General features: G+C 51.7%; 1 protein-coding gene across 13 annotated transcripts in view; it reads left to right on the top strand.

Annotated features, from left to right (window-relative positions):
• The window catches only part of ZNF638 (zinc finger protein 638), a 51,929-nt gene extending 35,605 nt beyond the window's left edge, over positions 1 to 16,324 (top strand). For 11 of the 13 annotated variants that reach the window (XM_080614561.1, XM_080614562.1, XM_080614556.1 and 8 more), the window contains 8 exons: positions 3,391 to 3,440; positions 3,737 to 3,781; positions 6,969 to 8,364; positions 8,934 to 8,999; positions 10,292 to 11,243; positions 13,196 to 13,282; positions 14,937 to 15,055; positions 16,050 to 16,324. In XM_080614561.1, the coding sequence (XP_080470687.1) occupies positions 3,391 to 3,440; positions 3,737 to 3,781; positions 6,969 to 8,364; positions 8,934 to 8,999; positions 10,292 to 11,243; positions 13,196 to 13,282; positions 14,937 to 15,055; positions 16,050 to 16,097 (2,763 nt within the window). In that variant the 3' untranslated portion in view covers positions 16,098 to 16,324. The remainder of the gene's footprint in view (positions 1 to 3,390; positions 3,441 to 3,736; positions 3,782 to 6,968; positions 8,365 to 8,933; positions 9,000 to 10,291; positions 11,244 to 13,195; positions 13,283 to 14,936; positions 15,056 to 16,049) is intronic. The other 2 variants (XM_080614558.1, XM_080614559.1) reach the window with 2 other exon arrangements.
• The last annotated feature ends 271 nt before the right edge of the window (positions 16,325 to 16,595 follow it).

Genomic DNA, 16,595 nt, shown 5'->3' on the forward strand with positions numbered 1-16,595 from the left:
CCAGAATGATGGAACCAGGCTTTTCTCAGTGATGTGCAGTGATAGGACAAGGGGTAATGGGTGTAAACTGGAGCATAGGAGGTTCCATGTGAACATCAGGAAAAACTTCTTTACTGTGAGAGTGACAGAGCCCTGGAACAGGTTGCCCAGGGGGGTTGTGGAGTCTCCTGCGTTGGAGATATTCAAGGCCCGGCTGGACAAGTTCCTGTGGGATGTACTCTAGGTTACCCTGCTCTTGCAGGGGGGTTGGACTTAGATGAGCTTTTGAGGTCGCTTCCAACCCTTGGGATTCTGTGATTCTGTGTGGAACCTCTTTCCACTGAGGAAAGTAAAATCTCCTGATGAAGGATGAAAAGAAAAAGGAGGAAAGCAGTGATTCAATACGGGTTAGAAGAGGTGTGATGAGTGAATTTAGAGCTCATCTGATCTAGGCTGATTCATCTGCTTTAGTCCTCTTGATTCTGGAGAGGGGCCTTGCCCAAGGGCCTCTAGGGACAGGCCAAGGGGAATGGCTTGAACCTGCCAGAGAGGAGACTGAGATGAGCTCTTAGGCAGAAGCTCTTCCCTGTGAGGGTGCTGAGGCGCTGGCCCAGGGTGCCCAGAGAAGCTGTGGCTGCCCCATCCCTGGCAGTGTTCAAGGCCAGGTTGGACACAGGGGCTTGGAGCAAGCTGCTCCAGTGGAAGGGGTCCCTGCCCGTGGCAGGGGTTGGAGCTGGAGGAGCTTTAAGCTCCTTTCCAACCCAAACCACGCTGGGATCCCATGTCTTGTGCAGAGGCTGTGACAGTCACATTGACAGAGGTGGGGACACCACCACTTGCAGCTAATTCTGTATTCCATTCGCACATCCTCCTTCTCCTTATTTCATAGAATCCTAGAATAGTTAGGGTTGGAAAGGACCTTAAGATCATCTTACATCTTCAACAGTATTCAATTTGGACATTATCAGCACTGTTACAGAAACCAAACAAGGATGGGGTTAAGGGAGCACTGACATTACCACTGTCACTGTGCCCCTGTGCCCCCTGTCAGGCTGCTCAGCCCCCTGGACCAGAGCAGCACCCTGTGTCACCCACTGTGTAATGCTGGGAAGAAGCCCTATTGGGGAACCCGAGTGAGGATGCCATTGTTTGTTGGCTTTGAACCCTGATGCAACACTTACAGTGACAAAGACACGTTATTCTGTTGCTACAGCAAATACGGGGAACTGCTATAAAGAGCAGGTTTGAGTCATAGTGTTCCCACAATGAACACTTGACAGGCATTCCTTAGCACAAGCACCTTCATGCTGTTTAGCTCATTTTTCAGCGCTAAAGGAGCTTAGTCCTATGGTCTAGACTTGAGGAAAAGCTTGGAAGTATGAAGGTGTGGCTGTTTTCTTCAGCCTAGTAAAAGATGTACCCAAACCTGCATCTGACATCATCTCACATGGCTGTAGTCTGGGTTCTTGGAAATCAGAGAATCACAGAATCATAGAATAGTTAGGGTTGGAAAGGACCTTAAGATCATCCAGTTCCAACCCCCTGCCATGGGCAGGGACACCTCACACTAAACCAGGTCACCCAAGGCCTCATCCAACCTGGCCTTAAACACCACCAAGGATGGGGCATTCACAACCTCCCTGGGCAACCCATTCCAGTGCCTCACCACCCTCACAGTAAAGAATTTCTTCCTTAGATCCAATCTAAACTTCCCCTGTTTCAGTTTGAACCCGTTACCCCTTGTCCTATCACTGCAGTCCCTGATGAAGAGTCCATCCCCAGCATCCTTGTAGGCCCCCTTCAGACACTGGAAGCTGCTCTGAGGTCTCCACGCAGCCTTCTCTTCTCCAGGCTGAAGAGCCCCAACTTTCTCAGCCTGGCTCCATACAGGAGGTGCTCCAGCCCCTGCTCATCCTCGTGGCCTCCTCTGGACTTGTTCCAACAGTTCCATGTCCTTTTTATGTTGAGGACACCAGAACTGCACACAATGCTCCAAGTGAGGTCTCACGAGAGCAGAGCAGAGGGGCAGGATCACCTCCTTCGACCTGCTGGTCACGCTCCTCTTGATGCAGCCCAGCATCAGAAATGAGCTGAAGTTCAGCACAACAGCTCTAGAGGAGCTGCCTGCCTGGGTTTGCTGCTTACAGGGAAGGACTGGTTGGTGATGTGATGGGTGGAGGCTGTCTAGGGCAGGGTGATCCCTGTATGATTCAATATGATTCAATAGTCAATATGATTGAATTATCCATCCTTGGAGAAGTCAGGAAGAAGGTCAGCGAAACTTCTACCTTAGGCTTCCAGAGGGCTGCCTTTGGCCTGGGTAGGGTGCTGGTTGGCAGAATTCCTTAGGAAAGCATGACTGAAGGACAAAGGGGTCCAGGAAGGCTTCAGGAATGAAAGCCTTAAGGCGAAGGAGCGGGTGGTCCCTATGTGCAGGGAAGAGACCAGCCTGGCTGAACAGGGAAATAGTGCTGGAACCTGGGGAAAGAAGGAGAATCTGTCACTTGTGGAAGGGTCATAGAATCATGGAAAGGTTTGGGTTGGAAAGGACATTAAGCTCATCCAGTTCCAAGCCCTGCCATGTGGAGGGGCGCCTCACACTGCACTATGTCACCCAAGGCTCTGTCCAGCCTGGGCTTGAACGCTGCCAGGGATGGAGCATTTGTTAGGCTATATAGAGAGAAGGTTAGAAAGACAAAGGCACAAATGGAATTACATCTGGCCACTGCCGTCAGAGATAGCAGAAAGTACTTTGTCAAGTCTATTAGAGATAACAGGAAAGCCAGGGAGAAACTCCATCCTCTGCTGCATACCAGGGGAAACCTAGTGACTGAGGTAAGTAGCTTCTCTGGGCACCCTGGGCCAGCACCTCAGCACCCTCAGGGAAGAGCTTCTGCCTAAGAGCTCATCTCAGTCTCCCCTCTGGCAGGTTAAAGCCATTCCCCTTGGCCTGTCCCTACAGGCCCTTGTCCCAAGCCCCTCTCCAGGTTTCCTGCAGCCCCTTTAGGCACTGGAGCTGCTCTCAGGTCTCCTCTTCAGGAGCCTTCTCTTCTCCAGGCTGCCCCAGCCCAGCTCTCTCAGCCTGGCTCCAGAGCAGAGCTGCTCCAGCCCTCGCAGCATCTCCATGGCCTCCTCTGGCCTCGCTCCAGCAGCTCCACGTCCCTCTTGTGCTGCTGCCCCAGAGCTGGATCAGGACTGCAGGGGGGGTCTCCCCAGAGCACAGCAGAGGGGCAGGATCCCCTCCCTGAGCTGCTGCTCACGCTCTGGGGGTGCAGCCCATCACACAGGGGGGTTCTGGGCTGTGAGTACACGCTGATGGTCATGGGGAGCTCTGTTATTTGCTGGGTTATTCAAGTTCTCTACTGATGGTTCTGAAAGCTGCAGGAACTGACCCTGATTTCTGCCTTTCAGGCTGAAGCTGTGAAGAAAGAAGTGAAGGAGGAGGAGGCGAGCCTGGGCAGGTACGTCTTTCCCCTGTCTAAACTGTCTGTCAATGTATCTGTATTGCTGGTGGTTATCTATGGAGCGGGAAGCACTTCCTGAGCCACCTCTAGCTAGGCTGGATGCAAATCCTGCTCTGAGATCCATCATCTGTTCCCTCTGTCACCGCTTGGAGCTCCCTGTGTTCTGTGTGTGGGATGTGGCGTGTGTTGCCACAGAGCTGTCGCGTTTGTGATTCCTTTGGGAGAACATGGGCTGAAACCCTCTTTTTCCTCTGTAATTCCTTGAGTTATTATTGTTTTCCTCATTTGGCCAGGATTTTACCGCGGGGCCTGGGAACTGTGTTGGGATATACATGTTGGTAAGCTCCACTTTTGTTGTATTGAGCCAAAAAGCACTTGCTCGCTTTTGTCCTCCAGCGCTTTCCTCTGTCAGAGCATCTGGCTCTCCTGTTGCTGCTTCCAAATGCTAAAAATAAACTGGAACTTCCTTGTTTAACCGATTAACATTCACTCCGTGCTGTGATACAGGTCCTGAACTGATCTGAACCAATGTTTAGGTGCTGTGTTAACATCAGAACCTACACATGGGGAATGGTGGGATTGGTATGTTCCATTGCCAACTGTTTTACAGACATTGCTTGTAGCAAAATCCCTAATTGTGGGATATTTGTTGGGTTTAGAGCCTGGATTATGTGTTTTTAATGACTGGATAGATGATTCTAAGAGGTTTTATTAATGAGTATGACTTCACACACTTTCTGTGAGCAAATACTTATTTCTGGCTAAATTGCATCAAACCTAAAGTGTGTAATAATGATCCTGGAGTTGCATTTCCAGCGATGCCATTCTACTGTCATGGATTGTTGTTTATCTCCAAACCCTGTTCTTTATAAAACAGAATTAAAGCATTCCTAACTTCAGGAAACCTCTCCTCAGATCCAGTTGGAAGCATTTAGTCTCCGACTCGCAGGTGGGCAGATGTGCAGGTAACCTCTCTGATGCCAGGCTTAGGCTTTAGCTAGTGCTGGGATTCATCAAAACAAGCAACTCTCCCATGAATCCCGGCTGCTTCCCTGCATCCTGCAGTGGCTGTTGAGGAGCAGGGTGAGCCAAGAGTTTTCCCTACAAATATCCCTACACCCAGTGTCCTTGTCTGAGGCAACTCTTCTCCTTGTAACCCTTTGAACCTTAGTTATGTTTGATAAGCAGAAAATGCCTTCAATATAGCTATGAAGACCTTGTCCCAGGTTTCTGAGGAGGGAAGGAATAGTAAATCCCGGCAGCAGAAGGAGCTGCCCTCCTGCTTGTCCGGGATGAGGAGATGAGCTTAAAAACCTTGGGATGCTGCTGGGAGCTCGGGTGTTGTCCAGCCCAGCAGGGAGCTCATCCAGCCTTGTGGCTGAGGTGACTGACGTGTTCATGTGGACTCACCTGCTCTTGGCAGGGATGCTCATGCATTTCATTGGGATCTCTTTTCCTCAGCTGAAGCTTTCCCATCCAGGTGAAGACTCAAGGAGCATCCCACTGCTCCTTCCAGTCCTGAGTAGGAAGCAGGTTGTGTCCCCTCCTCTGGCACAGCACCTGCTGGTTCCGGGGCTGATCCCAAGCCTTTCCCTTGCTGTGTACAGCAGCTGGTGCAGGGCATCCTGTGCAGGAACCAAGGCCAGGTACTCCTGCTTTCCCCTTTGCACTAACTCCTGTGCAGCAAACGTGTCTTGCAGGTCTCCATGCTGCTGCTTTCCTGATGCCTGGCAGGTCTTTTACGTGCCAAGCACCTTGATGCTTGCTCAGGCTGCTCGGTCACCTTCATCTCTGCACATTGCCATCCCTGCAGAGCTCTTCTTCAACCACTTCTCACCTGGGTTTGAATCTCTCCATGTATTTGGAGCTGACCAGGGCTTTGTGGGAGGCACAGGGTGGGTGTTGGCATGGAAAGAGATGTGAAGTCCTGAGGATTCAGAGGCTAACATAGATCCATGGAATGGTTTGGGTTGAAGAGACCTTAAAGCTCCTCCAGCTCCAACCCCTGCCACGGGCAGGGACACCTTCCACTGGAGCAGCTTGCTCCAGGCCCCTGTGTCCAGGTCTAAGAAGCCCGTTTGGGATGAGCTGGACGCTGGAATGAGTGAGGCTGCTTTTCCTTCCTAAGATTCCAGTTCCTGTGAGGGGCTCTAGGGGATGTTCCCAGCAGTTTTTGGAGCACACATACTCCAGCCAAGCTGCAGGATGCCGCTTCCTAGTGCAGGAGTGCTCTTGAATCATGCTCTGTGTATGCCCATTGGGCACATGGTCATGGTCTAGTACATCTCTGCCAGCATTAAATGGTGTCTCAAGAGGTTTTAAGGCAGAATTCACGTCCCTTCTTTCTCCTCGTACGTTTTGTAGCATAAGGGACAGTGCCCTTGGTCCAGAGGAAACCTTTGGAGCTTGGGTTTGGGTTGTAGCAGAGGTATTAACTGAGTTTGCCTGTTCTCATCTCTCCATTGACTCCATGTGTTGTGCCTTCATCCCCCATCTGGCCACTTCAGGACTTAACATCTTCATCCTCATGGGGTTCCAGTTGATCTGGCCTCCCGTTGTCTCGCTGGCATCCTGCTGGGTGGGAATATCACCCAATGTGAAGCTTCTCTGCTGCAGTTCTGTTGTCAGGAGGCTTGATCCCAAGTGCAGCCGTTATTCATCCCCATGGGTGCTGAAAAGCCCCAGCAGAGCAGCTCCGTATGTGAACCACTGATGGATGATGGCTTTGCTCCTTCTGTTTCAGCACTTAAGGGGATTGTCAACACTGGCATTCCAGCTCTTTTCCTCCTGGGGATGTGTGAGGTGCTGGGATGCTGTAGGGAAAGGGACACGGACATCTCTAATCCCAGTGCTTCTCAGTATCATCTATGGAGGGTTCTTTCTTGCAGAGAAGAATAAAGCACTGACTGTACCTGATGCTCCCTGGGAAGCTCTATCCTTGTGCTGTCATCTTGGGCTTTATTATCCCAGGAGCTGATGGTGGGATTACGGAGTCAACCAGAGCCTGGCCAAAAGGAGCCTCTGGGCATGTTTTGGATGAAGTTAATGCAGTTAAAACCAAAGCAGCCCCTTCCTTCCCCTAAACCTTGAACTTAAAACCGTGAGGCTTTTATAGCACCTAGAGTTGTTCTCTGGGGTGTTGTCTGCAGAGTTTGCTGTCCTCGGACACACCACATCTCCAGTAATTCCTTAAACAGGGAGGATGAAGCTTTATTTTCACTGTAGATCTGCTTTCCCAGCCTGCCTGCATCAGGGCATCTAAGGTTTAGGTGTCCATGTCAGTGCTGCCTCGAGGGGTCCGACTGCAGGTAGCACAGGGACAGAGGCTTTGAGGTGGATGAAACCAAAGCATAAACCCAATGAACCATTCACCTCCAGGTTTGTAACCGTTGTAACGCTCAGAGGGGAGATTTCCAAGCACTAAATGCATCAGGAACCCCCCACCATTGGCGTCAAGAGCTTGCTGGTAACTGTAGAATTCTCCAACATGGTTTGATTTCTTCTGTTTCTTTTAAATGCATTTAGCTCTGGCTTGAAAATATATCCAGAGGGATCAGGAGTGGTGCAAAGAGCAGCTGCTAATCCTCCAGTAGAGCCCAGTGTGGCAAAGGAAGGAGCCGTTGCCATCTCTCATGTCAAAGAAGAGGAGTCAGCAGGACTCATAGAGCCCTCTGAGGCCCACCTTGAACGAGCAGGAGGGGACCTTGCTGCGAGACTGATGGAGGCGCCGGTGGAGAAGGCGGACACTGGAGGTACTGCAGCATCCGTCAAACCCATTGGTACTGAGCCACCCCAAGTGAAGCTGGAGGAGATGTCACCCCCCCCCCCACCCCCCAGCGTGGAGAAGGAAGAGGCAGCTCGAGATGATACCAACTCGGTGCTGCCTGAACCTGCTGTTGTGCCTGCACCAAAGAAGGAGGTTAAAGAGAAAGGTGAAGAGTTGTCCCCTCCTGCTGCTGAGCCACCAGAACTGTCCCATGTGGGCAAGGCTGAAGACGTGCCATCAGGTTGTGCTGTGACCCCAGCAGGGGGGGAATCAGGGGTGGATGTCCCCAAGGTGATGCCCCCCAGCTCTGGCCTGGCACCGGTGCAGGTGGTGTCATCTCTTGCCACACAACCAACCGGCAAGTCGGATGCTTCTGAAAAGAAACCTGGTTTTGATGGGGTGAAACCCCAAGTTGAAACGTCTGTAGCTCTGCTAACAGAGAAGAAACCCGTGCTTAAAGCTTGGGCAGCCGTGGAGAAGAAGCTGGATGGAGCTGGAGCAGGCAGAGAGGTGCAAGCGGAAGAGTCTGCGCTCCAAGCTGGAAGAGCTGGGGAGGAGAACCCCAGGAAGCTTTCGGTCAGGGCTGGGACAGAGACACAGAAGAAGCTGGAGCAGCCCATGGCCAAGGTTGGGGCTGTTAGGGTGAAGGCTGCAAGTGCTGCCAGTGAGAAGAATGAGGGAAGTTTGGTCAAAGCCCATCCAAATAAAGGGGCAGGAGCATCAAGAGCTGATGAAGCCCCCAAAGCTCTTACATCGAGCTCCCCTGCGTGTGTCAAGGAATGTTCCTCTGCTGCTAAAACGATCCTGAGGGCAGTGCTGTCTCTTCCAGACATAGCCAAGTCAAGGGTTCCAGTGTGGAGAAATGAGCCTTCGCTATGTAAAGGAGGGGAGCAGAGAACCCCCTCGAAGCCTGAGCCCCAAAGCCAAGTGGTGGTGGAGAAGAAGATAACGTCAAAAGAAGGTGATGCCCCCAAACCTGATGGCAGCAGCGCTGAAGTGAACAGAAGCTCTGTGGTTGATGGCAAGGGAGGCAATGGGAGCAATTCATCTCAGCAAGAGGAGGAGTCCCAAGTGGAATCTAGGGCTAGTTCAAAACAGACTCAAGAGGGAGAGAGTAGACCCTCCAGCGTGAAGAAAGACAACAGCAGCACTAAGGTGAGGAGGGCAGGAAGGCCGGTTCCCTTGCCTCATGAGTAACTGACTCCATGCTCAGTCTGGGACCATGAGGTGATGTTCCCCATCCCTTATCCATAAGTGAGCTGGTGTGGGCCAGCAGCCCAGCTGGAATAGCGAGATGGTGGCCAACCTTTAGATGCCATGTGAGCAACGCAGGTACGTAACTGCTTTGAGAACGCTACTTGGATAAAAGTTGAGGAAGGAGGTTTTGGAATGAGCCTTCATTGAGTGTCATAACTTTATGTTCTTGGATTAATGGGAATTAATAAGCTGTGTGTCCTTCTGTGAGCTGGTATTTGCTTTGTCAAGCCCTGCACAGACCCTGCTTACTGAAAAGAGGCTGTTAACCTGTGACTTGGTGCCCGGATCTACCGCTGATGGTTGGCTTAGTGGTGTATTTGCCAAGAATGGGATCAGGAGCAGCAATCTGGACAACTTAAAGCTCCTTAAGGGAGCAGAGCCCTAGCTGAGTGTCTTTGTAACTCTTCTCTTGTGGGCAGGCTGCTTGGCTGAGCTGGTTTTATGGCAGCTTCTCTCTGATCTTGCAGGTTTCTGGGGATGGCGATGCTAAACCCTCAAAAAGTGGCACAGCCAGCAGTGCGAAACCAAAAGAGGTAAGGACATAACCACAGCTGCGCTTGGGGTCCAGGCTGTCTTGAGAGCATGCGTGTGTGTGTGTGTGTGTGTGTGTGTGTACCAAGCACCTTTAACATCCTTCCATGGGGAATTTCTTGTGGGCATAGAGCTGTAGAGTGGAGTTATTTGGGAGAGAAGCTGAATCCAAGGAATGTATGTTAAAAGGAGTTATTTTTGGGGCTTGGATGTTATTTCTTGGAGAAAGAGAGAATTAATTCTCTCTGCGTGAGATCTCCACTTGTCATCACACTGTGAGAGGGGAAGGCAGGCTGATGTCTTCCAGCTCTTTCGAAATGCTTTTGTCTGACAGGAGGGACAAACCCCATCCCCATCCATGTACTTCTTCCGTGCAGAGGTGCTGCCTGTGGGTTCTGCAGAGCAAGGATGGGTTATGGTACGGTTTGTTGCAGTGGTGGTTTGAGGAAGAGCTTGGGAGCCTGTGGGCTGAAAAGTCTGCACTGAAAAGACACATTCAGTTCTCCCTCTTACATAAACTGCACTTTGGGGCAGAAAAGCGGAAAATAGTTAATAAAAATAATAATAGGAATAAAAGTCCATCTATGGTGAGTCTGTAGAAATAGCATTATGGGGTCAAATGTCAAAGAGCTCATCTCAGTCTCCCCTCTGGCAGGTTAAAGCCATTCCCCTTGGCCTGTCCTTGCATCCCTTGTCCCAAGCCCCTCTCCAGGTTTCCTGCAGCCCCTTCAGGCACTGGAGCTGCTCTCAGGTCTCCCCTTCAGGAGCCTTCTCTTCTCCAGGCTGCCCCAGCCCAGCTCTCTCAGCCTGGCTCCAGAGCAGAGCTGCTCCAGCCCTCGCAGCAGCTCTGTGGCCTCCTGTGAGCTCGCTCCATCAGCTCTCCTAACACCCCCAAGTCCTTCTCCTCAGGGCTGCTCCATCCAGTCTCCCCCAGGCTGGGGATGCTCTGGAGACATTCAGATATTCGCTGTCTTCCTGCAAGTGAGGGCAGAAACACAGAGCAGTATCCATGGCACCAGCCCAGTTCTTTTAATAGACACAATTTGTGTCTATTCATCTGGTGTGTGTTTGAAAATCACTTGGGGTTCCTGAATTAAAGCTGCTGCACCACACAAATGCTGGTAATGAAAACTCTTCCAGTTGAGATTCAAGGCCTCAGAAGTGCCTTGTCCCCCCCTTTCAGCCCCTTTCAGCATGCAGGTTTTTGACCAGGTACCTGGGGGTGCTGCTGGAGGTGTTTGTGTCGCTGGGTGAGTGTTAAACTTTGCTGTATTCGCATCCTTCCACTTCCCAGGAGGAAGAGCTGTTCCCGTTTAACCTGGATGAGTTCGTCACCGTGGATGAGGTCGTAGAGGAGGTCGAGCCTCCTGTTAAAGCACGGCGAAAACCAGTGAGGGCAAAGAGAAAAGCAGGAGCTAAAGGCAACTCCGCCGCCGCGCCGAGCTCCAAGAGGAGGAAAGGGAAGAGGTCCATGGCTCCCATCGCTGAGAGCGAGCTCTCCTTTGTCACCCTGGATGAGATTGGGGAGGAAGAGGAGGGCTCAGCCCCGCTCATGGCAGTTGCTACCTTAGAAGCCCTCGGTGACCCTCAGGGCCTGGTTGTAGTGGATGAAGTGATGGAGGAGGAGGAACTCTCAGAAGCAGTGAAGGATCCGCAGTCACTTGTTACTTTGGATGAGATCTCCGAGCAGGAGGAGCTTGGTTCCCATAAGGACACGGCGAGGTTGGATTTTGAGGAACCCGATTTGAAAGCTGAGCCCTTGGTCACTGTGGATGAGATTGGTGAAGTGGAGGAGCTGCCTCTGAACGAGCCTACGGACTTGAGCATTGAGGATGTGCCCAGGGAGGACGATGAGGTGGCTGCTGAGGACACCAGGGATGGCGCTTCCCCTCCGGTGCCTGATGATCCCAGTGCGCTGGTGACGGTCGATGAGATACAGGAGGACAATGAGGACAACCCTCTGGTGACCTTGGATGAAGTGAACGAGGATGAAGATGATTTTCTGGCTGATTTCAATCGCCTGAAAGAGGACCTGAACTTTGTCACAGTGGATGAAGTCGGAGAGGAGGACGAGGAGGAAGAAAACTCTTTCCCAGGGAAAACTCAGGATGAAGGCCATGAAGATGTCGTTGCTGTTTCAGGACCAGAGGAGAAGGATATTGTTGCTGTTGCAGGACCAGAAGAAATGGAAATTCAAGGAGATACGACTGCAGAAAAAAAAATCACTGCAGTCTCAGAGTCCAAAGGTGAGGAACCTGCTGCAGTTCTAGAGGGGAAAGGGAAAAGAAGATGCTTGTCATCGTTAATGCACTTCACAAAGCATCTTTCTTTGATGTAAAACTAAGCTGTGTGTTGGTTTGAAGTCTTCATGGGGTGGTTACGGTGGCTAAAATTGGGGAAGATTATTTCTTTTCTTGCCTTTGGCCTTGGCGAAGCACCTAACGCTGGGCAGATTATTGATGGTCTTTAATTCCAGAGCCAGACTGCATTAGAACAGGTGAGTGAGTTGAATTAGACACAGAGATACAGGGATGTAACCGCATCCAAGCTTTATCTGGAGGGAGAAGTGTAGAGCATCGTCTTGAGCCTGGAGTTAGCAAAGGGTTAAGGAAGCCTAATGCAGGAAGAGCTCTAGAAAAGGTCTTGGCCAAGGCGTGGGTGCAGGACATGCACAATGCAGCCCACAGCTGTGACGTGTCCTTTCTGTCCCTGCTGCTGGAAGCCAGCTCTGGCTGACCCAGCACCTTCTGTCCTCCTGCTCTGGAAGAGCTTTTCTCCCATCCACCATCCCCACACAGCAGGGCAGGCTGAGTACTGCAGGGATGCAGCAGCTGCAGAAGCAGCCGGGATCTTGTTAAACCAGAGGGTTTTAAACATCATAGAAGCATCCAATCCCAGAGTGGTTTGGGTTGAAGGGACCTTAAAGCTCCTCCAGCCCCAGCCCCTGCCACGGGCAGGGACCCCTTCCACTGGAAGAGCTTGCTCCAAGCCCCTGTGTCCAACCTGGCCTTGAACACTGCCAGGGATGGGGCAGCCACAGCTTCTCTGGGCACCCTCTGCCAGCGCCTCAGCACCCTCACAGGGAAGAGCTTCCTCATACCTATCTGTGTGGTTTGGTTGATACGCCGGAGGGAAGGGATGGGATCCAGAGGGACCTCGACACACTTGTGAGGTGGGCTGATGCCAACCTTATGAGGTTTAACCATGACAAGTGCAAGGTCCTACACCTGGGTCGGAGCAATCCCAGGCACAGCTACAGGTTGGGCAGAGAAGAGATTCAGAGCAGCCCTGCAGAGAAGGACTTGGGGGTGTTGGTCAATGAGAAAATGAACATGAGCCGGCTGCAGTGTGCGCTCGCAGCCCAGAAAGCAACCGTATCCTGGGCTGCATCAAGAGGAGCGTGACCAGCAGGTCGAAGGAGGTGATCCTGCCCCTCTGCTCTGCTCTCGTGAGACCTCACTTGGAGCATTGTGTGCAGTTCTGGTGTCCTCAACATCAAAAGGACATGGAACTGTTGGAACAAGTCCAGAGGAGGCCACGAGGATGATCAGGGGCTGGAGCAGCTCCTGTATGGAGCCAGGCTGAGAAAGTTGGGGCTGTTCAGCCTGGAGAAGAGAAGGCTGCGTGGAGACCTCAGAGCAGCTTCCAGTATCTGAAGGGGCCTACAAGGATGCTGGGGAGGGAACCTTCATCAGGGACTGCAGTGACAGGACAAGGGGTAACGGGTTCAAACTGAAACAGGGGAAGTTTAGATTGGATCTAAGGAAGAAATTCTTTACTGTGAGGGTGGTGAGGCACTGGAATGGGTTGCCCAGGGAGGTTGTGAATGCTCCATCCCTGGTGGTGTTCAAGGCCAGGTTGGATGAGGCCTTGGGTGCCATGGTTTAGTGTGAGGTGTCCCTGCCCATGGCAGGGGGGTTGGAACTGGATGATCTTAAGGTCCTTTCCAACCCAAACCATGCTATGATCTATCTTACCTCACTGCAGCATTGGAGCCCTATGTAGCCCAGTGCTGTCCCACCTGCAGGATTGATGCTGGGAATTCTGGAAGGGTGCTCTCCAGAGAGACCAAACTGAGTCATGTAGACAACATGTGTGGATGGTGTTGGTGTCAAGCAGCACCGAGCTTGTTGCAGCTGGGTATAGAATACCTGTAACTGAGGTGATGCCTGTGTTTAATATGTGTCTCTGCTCTCAGTAGGTCACCTGGGATCAGCAGGGAAGGAACTTAAGAGGAACAAACTGCCTTCGTCAGGTGTATCAAAGGCGCAGAGTGCTCCAAAAGGTATCCCCACATCCACACACCCCACATGCTCCGTGCTGCTGGGAGACAGCTTCTTGCCCATTTGGAAACACCTCCTTTGCCCCATTACCACATTGAATTTCAAGGTCGTGGCCCATAATCTGTGTTTTCACCTTGGCTCCTAGAAGTGGATGTTTCACAGAACCCCAGGGTGGTTTGGGCTGGAAGGGACCTGGAAGCTCATTCAGTTCCAGCCCCAAGTTAAAGTGTCTGCTGTTGGCTTAATAGCAGCAGCAAAGTGAAAAGGTCTTTTTTCCCCTATAGTTTCCAAATACAGGCTAATTCATTCCTAATGAATACACATTGATAATTTCTCTACATAAATATATATAACTTATATATTTAAATATATATATACATATAATTTATAGTATTTCACAGTGCTGCATAATTCCTACTTACTCTTCTCACTCTGTTAATGTTTTACTGCCAGCTTCAATGCAGAGAAGTGAGGGAATTGCTGACACTGGTTTAGAAGGTTCTATGTGTGTATATTTTCCCCCCAAATCCTCCTCTAGAATACCTTCCCATAAAGCTACTGATAACACTGGAACTGTAACAGAGGTTTCTAGGAAAACATGGATTCTTGCTCAATGCCTTGTGCAACAGTCACATTCCAGAAAGCTTGTGGAACACCTGATAGGACAGGGGTTCAACACAGCAAATGAGTTGTGTTCCATAGAAACATGGAATCATGGCTTGCTTTGGGTTGGAAGGGACCTTAAAGCTTCTCCAGCTCCAACCCCTGCCACAGGCAGGGACCCCTTCCACTGGAGCAGCTTGCTCCAAGCCCCTGTGTCCAACCTGGCCTTGAACACTGCCAGGGATGGGGCAGCCACAGCTTCTCTGGGCACCCTGGGCCAGCGCCTCAGCACCCTCACAGGGAAGAGCTTCTGCCCAAGAGCTCATCTCAGTCTCCCCTCTGGCAGGTTCAAGCCATTCCCCTTGGCCTGGCCCTACAGGCCCTTGTCCCAACCCCTCTTCTGGTTTCCTGCAGCCCCTTTAGGCCCTGGAGCTGCTCTAAGGTCTCCAGAAGCTTCTCCAGCCTGTGTCTGTGCTGGGATTGTCCCCACCCATGTGCAGGACCTTGCACTTGGCCTTGTTGAACTCCATGAGGTTCACACGGTTCCACCTCTGCAGCCTGTCCAGGTCCCTCTGGATCCCATCCCTTCCCTCCAGCGTGCTGGTGACACCACAGAGCTCCGTGTCATCAGCAACCTGCTGAGGGTTCTCATCCCACTGTCCATGTACAATGCTTTTAAGGCCAGAAGGCGCTGAGGGGGTTGCAGAGAGCTTCAGATCCAGGAGGGTCAGATCCTCTGTTCACTGATCCAGGGCAGGCGAGCAGCTCGGACTGGGAGCCTCGCTTTTTGAATACCGATAAACTGGAACTGAATGAATTCCAGTGAGATCAAATTGCACAGATTTGGTTCCAGTCATTTGTAAAGCTGGGGGGTGTGACTGTTGGATGCTCTGGAGCTGTGATCTGTGACTGTTGGATGCTCTGGAGCTGTGATCTGTGACTGTTGGATGCTCTGGAGCTGTGATCTGTGACTGTTGGATGCTCTGGAGCTGTGATCTGTGACTGGGATGCTCTGGAGCTGTGATCTGTGACTGTTGGGTGCTGTCTCCTCAGATCTGGATTACCTGGTGCCCAAGGCTGGCTTCTTCTGTCAGATCTGCTCCTTGTTCTACGCAAAAGAAACCTCTGTGAAAAACCACTGCAAGACCCCACTTCACAAGCAGAACCTGGAGGTAAAGCTGGAGCTGCTGGGGCACAGTGGGATGAGAGGAATCTGGTTCTAAACACGTTTGTTTTAGCAAGGGCTGTAACACCCTAGTGGCAAAGGGGAGCTCCTGTTAATGCTTCTGGGGCGTTTAGCTTTAAACCCCGGTGCAGGCATTGTTAAATAACAACCATGAGCAAGGCAAGGACAAGCACCCACGTCCTCCCACAGCAGGGGGATGCTCAGCCAGGCTCAAAAGCCAAGACCTTGGAAGTCAAACCCATGCTGTTGCTCCTCCTCTAGCCCACATTCTGTTGCCAAGCACCACATTAGGCAGAACCAAGCTCTTTGGGCAGCCCCTCCCAGGCTCCTGCCCACCCCCAGCCTCTTTGCATCCCCAAATCCATGAATCCCAGTGGAAGGGACCTGAAGAATCATTTGGTCCAACCTTTCTTGGCCAACATGACCTAGACTGGATGGCCCAGCACCCTGTGCAGCCCAATCTTAAGTGTCCAATGCTGGGGAGTCACCACTTCTCTGCGGAGATTATTCCAGTGTGAAACATTTTCCTCTCGTGTCCAGCTGGAATCTCCCCAGCAGTAACTTGTGCCCATTAGCCCTCAGCTTTCCCATGGGACTCCTTGCACAGAGGGAGTCTCCATGTTCTTTGTAGCCACCCTTTAAACACTGGCACATGTGACAAGGTCTCCCCTCATGGAGCCTTCTCTTCTCCAGGCTGAACAGTCCCAGCTCTCTCAGCCTGGCTCAGAGCAGAGCTGCTCCAGCCCTGGCAGCAGCTCCATGGCCTCGCTCCATCCCCTCCATGTCCCCCCTTCCCCACTCGGTGCCCCTGTGTGCGTGTGTTCCAGTTGGGAGCAAGACTTGCAGCGGGTTTTGGTGTGGGTCATGCACTGCCGATGTGAGAAGTGGGGTGACTTTTGGCCAATGCATTCCTGAGATATCTCCTTGTGGATTGAGGAATAACCATGATTCCTTCTCCCTGTTTCCTCTTACCTCCACAGAAATTCATGGCCAAGCAGCCTGGGCAGGAGCAGAGGAGCTGGAGGTGATCAGAGGCAAGAAGAGCTCTTTTGGTGACTAAAACTTAGGGTCCAGTGAACGTTGTGTATTTTGCTATGGTTTGATCTGTATTTTCCTTTCAGCAGCTCTCAGTCTGTATAAATCTGAGCTCAGTAGAGACTAAAGCAAGGCTGTGTCTGGTGGCTCGTGTTTGCCCATCAAATCACCCACTGGAGCGAGGCTTCGACAGTGTCAACATGAATTAAATGTTCTTACTGTATAGTTCACACCATGGCTGCTTCGGGTGTCGTTTGTTGTCTGCTGCTAGCGCTGGAGCACAGGAAGGAATCCAGGGAGAGATCTCTGTGGTGCTGCTTCATGGAGCATTCCATGCATGGATTCCTTGTGCTGCATCCGCTGCTCCGGAGCAGTGACTGGGTCTTGGGGTCCTGGCCTGCAGCTCCAGAGCGTGAGCAGCAGTGCAGGGAGGGGATCCTGCCCCTCTGCTGTGTGAAGGGGAGACCCCAGAGCAGCTCCAGTGCCCAAAG

This window comes from Psittacula echo (assembly GCF_963264785.1).
Source record: "Psittacula echo genome assembly, chromosome: 1".
In the NCBI taxonomy this organism is placed as follows: domain Eukaryota; kingdom Metazoa; phylum Chordata; class Aves; order Psittaciformes; family Psittacidae; genus Psittacula; species Psittacula echo.